General features: G+C 35.7%; 1 protein-coding gene across 3 annotated transcripts; it reads right to left on the reverse strand.

Moving 5' to 3' along the window:
* Positions 1 to 2,799: 2,799 nt before the first annotated feature.
* LOC129732780 (uncharacterized) lies at positions 2,800 to 5,175 on the reverse strand. Of its 3 annotated transcripts, none has more exons than XM_055694024.1 (6): positions 5,047 to 5,175; positions 4,589 to 4,942; positions 4,357 to 4,526; positions 4,100 to 4,197; positions 3,516 to 3,849; positions 2,800 to 3,455 (listed from the first exon to the last, which is right to left on the reverse strand). In XM_055694024.1, the coding sequence occupies exons 1-4, from the start codon at positions 5,072 to 5,074 to the stop codon at positions 4,138 to 4,140; spliced, it is 612 nt and encodes a 203-aa protein (XP_055549999.1). In that variant the 5' UTR covers positions 5,075 to 5,175; the 3' UTR covers positions 2,800 to 3,455; positions 3,516 to 3,849; positions 4,100 to 4,137. The 3 variants fall into 3 exon arrangements, with proteins under 3 accessions (XP_055549999.1, XP_055550007.1, XP_055549991.1); XM_055694032.1 differs by having other exon boundaries at positions 2,802 to 3,455; positions 4,100 to 4,219; positions 4,357 to 4,535; XM_055694016.1 differs by having other exon boundaries at positions 2,803 to 3,455; positions 4,357 to 4,535.
* Between the last annotated feature and the right edge of the window lie 914 nt (positions 5,176 to 6,089).

Here is a 6,089-nt window from a genome sequence, read left to right on the forward strand (position 1 = left end):
ATCTCAGCATCGATAGCGGCTGATGCAGTGAGGCACTTTAGTAAAATGCAGTCTCTGTGCGATAGTGGGCACTAGTAAATGCATTCAATGAAGTTTCCAAGAAAAGTTTATTAGTTTAAGATTATCAATCCTCATTTAACACTTTTAGGTCCATTATGCCCATATTATGAGCCCATTGTCCAAGTTAAAACCTTATTTTTATAAACTTTATGGAGAAATTTTGATTTGTGCAGCAAAGGCACTTTTACCCATAACTCTGGATTTTTTGGGAATTTTGAAACGAGATTTCGTGGGATGAAACTTAACTAGATTCGCAGCGTTTTCCATCAAAAACTCAAAAATGCAAAATTTTGAGTTGTGCCAGTGTTGCACAAAGCCGACGATATCTTCCGATCACATCTTGGCGTTATCACTGACAGTGCCAATAAAGTATTCCTTGCGATAAAAGAAAACAGTGAAAAGCTGATTTGACACTCCTTTTCAGGACGAAATAAAAACCAGGTGATTGAAGAGTTAATATTTTCCCTTGAGTTAATTAACATTTTTAAATTTGTGAATGTTATAAATTTTACTTTATCTCCGTGTCTCAGAACGTACTGAATTATCTCTTCCTTCCTTCAGCAGGACATCCGAAAAACATCCATTATATGCATAAAAATTACTTTTTCGCATAACCAAAATTTAAAAATTGTCAAGCCCCAATCATGACAAGCAACTTAGTATATTATTGAAAATAATCAATCCTTCAAAATTCGATTGATAGTCAACGTTTATTTACTAGAAAAAATGACTGACACTCAAGCAGCCGGGTTATCTTTCTTGTAAAAGTATTCTACTTCAACCTTGCAGTCGTGGCTTTGCACACAACCCTCCTGTGATTTTTTTATGAGAAATAAAACTAAACGCAACTGAACTGTTATATATTCTACCAGACAAATGAGGAGGTGAGTCGGCAAAACGATTCCTTGTCTCAAACACCTAAATCTACGGCAGATCTGAATGATGAGCAGCCTGATAGGCAGTCTATGGTATCAGAAAATGACGCATCTTCTGTTGATAGTCTATCCGATGGCAGTTCTGTGACGAAACGGATGTAGAGCATGTGCTAACACTACCCGTTAACCAACCTTACAGCTCGACAATCGGTTTACGAGAATGGGCTCTAAAGTACAATATAAGACATCAAGCCCTCAGGGAGCTTCTAGGTTTGTTACGAAATCAGTACGGTGATTTAACTCTGCCAAACGATCCTAGAACCTTACTCGAAACGCCTAGAAACGCAAGCGTGTTTGTTTCGAATTTAGCCGGTGGGAAATATTGGCACCAAGGACTTGAGACGTGTCTACGAATCTCTACGAGAGATCTACGATCTCTCAGAAAACATCAGTTCAACTCAACATTAATATGGACGGCCTACCAATCTACAAAAGCTCGAGGTTCCAGTTTTGGCCAATATTGGGAAATATTTACGAAATGGAGCACATCTCACCAATGATAATAGGTATATACTACGGGAAAAGCAAGCCAACAGATGTCCAAGAATATCTAACACCTTTTGTGAATGAAATGATTCCACTTTTGAAATGTGGTATAAAAATTAATGAGTACACCATCAGTGTGCGTATACGATGCTTTATTTGCGATTCTCCAGCTAGTGCGTTTGCTAAAGGTATGATTTTCTTAAAAATCACAAACATTTTTGAAAAAATCGGATCCAACATTTTATTTCTTTCAATTCAATTTTGACTAGGTGTTGTCAACTTCAATGGCACCGATGGCTGTTTAAAATGCACGACGAAAGCGAATATTCGTATGTAACACGAACTGTTGTATTTCCAAATATTCGTTGCCCGTTAAGGACAAAGATGGATTTCGAAAAAAAGAGTATGGTAAACACCACAGAGGGAAAATATCTCCAATTCTGAAGTTATCAGGTGTCGATATGGTCCAAGATTTCATAGTTGCGGATCCTCTACATTTATTGGAGCTTTGAGTCATGAAACGATGTCTTATCGGTTGGCGGGATGGCAGTCTCGGATTTGCTGGTAAACTATGTAGTCGAGACATAGATAAACTTACTGATGCACTAATAGCCATAGAATTACCATCGGAGATACACCGTAGAATGCGGGGTATCGATTGTGTTGGTTTTTGGAAAGGGCTCGAGTTCAGAGCATTTCTAAACTGTGTGGGAATTGTAGTTCTCGAAGATTTACTAGATGAAAGAGTGTATAATCATTTCTTGCTCCTTTTTGTGGCCGTCACTATATGCTCCTGTAAACTATACTTCAAGTATCTTACGATTGCACAGTTAATGTTTGAGAAGTACATCGAAGAATTCAAAAACATTTATGGCGAAGAGTATGTTACAAGTAACATCCACAATTTGGAGCACATAGTTGCCGACGTAAGAAGATTCGGTCCATTGCAATCGATATCTACTTATCCATTTGAAAACTCTTTGAACCAAATAAAGCATATGATACGTCAGGGTAAAAACAGCTTGGAACAAATAACAAACAGGATTTCTAAAAAAAACTCCATGTTTTTGACTCGAAATAATTCGCATGATGGAAACAAACCACAAGACCTGCTGAAAAGTAGAGGAGATTATGTTCAATGTCAGTTCAAAAATGAATTTCTTCTAAGCACAAAATTTTGAGATGCTTGGTTTCTAACTAATGATGAGAATATTATGAAAATGACCAACGCAACATGCGATACGAAAGGTGAAATTATTATAACAGGTCAATGTCTGAAGGAAAAAAAAAGATTTTTTCGATATTCCAGTCTATTCATCAATTTTACATATATATACCTCTGAGAATGCAATTTCAACAAAACAACATCTTTTCTGTAGCAGGGACATTCAATGCAAATTGGCAGCAATAAAGAATAAAGATTCAAAATATGTTTATGTACCACTGCAACATACATTGCCACAGCAAAAACGCCAATAAAATGAAAAGCAAAATAAATCTTAAAATTCAGTTTGGAAACAATTCTTTTTTAATTATCAAAAGAAAAAAGAGACTGGACCATTAGTTCAGTTTCAACTTTACTGTTACAGTTCGTTCAACTAACAGGTTACATAACCAAATATAAAAACAACAGATCTTATGGTATGATTGTGGATTCACTTAAAATGAGGAATAAACTTATGTTTTTGAACTGTCCTGCATAAATTTGGAGGTTTTTACGTCTATAAAGAGCCTTATTATTTCTTAACTTAAATGTTTCATATAGTGAATTTGAAAACACGTTCAAAATGATACATGCGCGCTACAAATATCGCATGGTTCACATATTCATTGTAGTATCGTGAAATGTTTCCTCGTTGCAATGTATTTTGCGGTGAACATCACTCTCATCATTTTCTTCAGTGCTGGTATCAGATGCGTGTTGATCATGTCTTATATCAATATACTCAACATTCATTGAAACTGTCGCGGCATCTGAAAATTTAAAAATCAGTCATTTAGATCGCAAAGCAATTTTGAAATTTAAAACATTACTCTTTTGTTTCTTCGGTCTTCGACGGACACTGGACATGCGCAGCCATTTAGCTTCGCTTCGCTTTTTTGCATTTTTAGCAATTGACTTGAAAAAGCTCTCTAACATTTTAATAGAAAAATTTTCATTAACATTTCGCACGATTGTGAAAAATGCATTGAGAACATTTTGAAATTGCTTTAAAGCGCACTATCTTTTCTCGCCTCGACTGCAGCCGGTTCATGAACATGATACCATAAATTTACGTTTGAAAAAGCGATCGATCAGGTCATAGCATATGTTCATTCCGTTACGAGGATCTCCTTGGCTACCAACAAAAGTCTTCATGAAAGTGAACTGAAAAACATAAGGTGTAAATTTGCATGCAGAATCATCCGTTAGCAATTTGTTGCACAGGTTATCATTCGTCGTTGAAGTCCCTTCCACTGTTTTAAAATTTACATTATTTAGTTCAACAGCGAATTGCTTTTTTTTTCCAGGGTTTCACCAATTAATGATATCACGTACAAAATCATTGCGCCCCACTATCCCTCATATGTGCGGAAATTTTCGAAAATAAATGTATACTCAGAAAGTTCATACTTACAAACTTTTTCGCTTATTCTGCATCCTCCAGTTTACTATCTAATTGTCCAATTTATCGAAAATTTCGCATTTTGCAGACTCGGTTAGCTCAACAGATGGCTGAAAAAAAATCATTATGCATCTGCAGTAACGATTGAAAAGACAAAGTATTTATTTTTTTTTGCGAAAAACTAACAGAACTCAATTGGAAATGTTCTCTGTCCGATTAATGTGCATTTTGTGACTTCAAGGAACATACAAGTATAAATTCGATCATACCTGGGCCACATGAAATGACGGCAGCGTTTCAATTTCTTGCAAACTGACGGTGGGTGTATACGGATGGGTTTCTGATTCTTCTACGACTTTCTCGGATTCCAAAGGCGGCCTCTCTAGCTCAGCAGTTTCCAGTACGACAGTTAGTGCAAGTGGTAGCACATTTAGATTTTCTGAACCATCTACAAAAATTGTTATTTGCACTATGATCAATTTTTATTTTTCCGTAACTTACCATGACTAGCTGTTATAAAATTATTAAAATTCAGATCCGCAATCTGTTCGACTTGTTTACGTTTAAAACGTTTATTTAGAACGTTCGATGGACCTGCATCTGAAAAATCCGTCGTGACACCGGACAAATTGGCTGCTTCCTCCTGCGCTTCAGTTAAACTGTCGATTCGTTGTTGTTTTACAGTACACAATAATTTGCTCCATCCCGCTGCCGGACAACTTGAAGAATCCTTTAGTAGCTGTTCCGCTTTTCGATTCGGCCAGTACAAATATTTGCCTTGTACCCATCTTTGGGGAACTATTGAATGAACCGGTTTTCCAGCTTCGAGAGTTTGCACTATTGAGAAATAATCGTCTGAAAAATAACCGAAAATATTACGATTGAGCATGAAGTAGATTACATTTACAGCAACCACGGCGATATATGTTGACACTATATAGCAAGCAATAATCACTTACCAGAAGTTTTATCACGTTTTTCACCCATTTTATAATAAAATCAAATTGAACTCACGACAACGCGACTGTGTGGATGGAATACAAAGCAATTATTTTTGCTTCCTTTTCTCTGACGTTTGCGGCGAGGGGCGCTCAAATATGTAAGCGCTTAGTCATTCGTAATTCAGTGATTACACAGCCTCAATAGATACTTTGGTTACAGACAAACTGGAAGGTAGTGTACAAGTATTTTTCGCCTCCGAGTGAAATCGCAGTATGGTACAAATGGAAAACGATCGGCTAACAATCTGGAGACTATGAGTTCGAGACTTAGAGAGGTAAATGACACCAGGTGATATATCAAAAATTGTATTTGAAAAATGCGCTACTAAATAAATAACACGACATACCAAGAAATATTCCTCCTAATATAGAATATAGCACGAAAAATAGTATACTGACGAAAAAGTTTTTCAAAAATACTCTTTTTTCTTTCAGCTTTACAACTGCTTAGTAAGCGCTTTTTCTATAAGAATAAAAATGTGGTAATAGTTGAATAATTGATATTTAAAGGTTTTTATGTGGCTTAGGAAGTGCTTATAAGGCGAACATTTAGTAGCTTTAAAGCAGTGTTTGAATAGGCTAGATAAAAATTGAATAAGTGCTTAAAAGACTTTTCACTGTCGGTATACAGGTTACAAAAAGACGGTATAATTATTGTTTAAGTACTTCTTCTGCTAATAAATAAAGCCATTTACGCAAACAAGCTGTATTAGTTCTCCAAATCCGACTGGTTAAAGGTTGAATATCTGCTTGGAAAAGTTTATATCGACAGATATTCAGCCAAAGCTGAACAATTAACGTTGTTAAAGAGCTCATTTAGCTAATAATTGTTTGTTGGGTTGTTCTAGTTATCTTTGGAATTAGATTATTTGTTGAAAATATATGTTGTCTTATTTAGTAAACGAAAAATTAAGAAATATTTTCTTCGTCTTATGTCTTTTTTTTTTTTGCTAATGAGTTTACTACTAAGCGGTTAGTAGCTTGATTTTTCCTTTGTTAAT

This window comes from Wyeomyia smithii, chromosome 1 (genome assembly GCF_029784165.1).
Source record: "Wyeomyia smithii strain HCP4-BCI-WySm-NY-G18 chromosome 1, ASM2978416v1, whole genome shotgun sequence".
Classification (NCBI taxonomy): Eukaryota; Metazoa; Arthropoda; class Insecta; order Diptera; family Culicidae; genus Wyeomyia; species Wyeomyia smithii.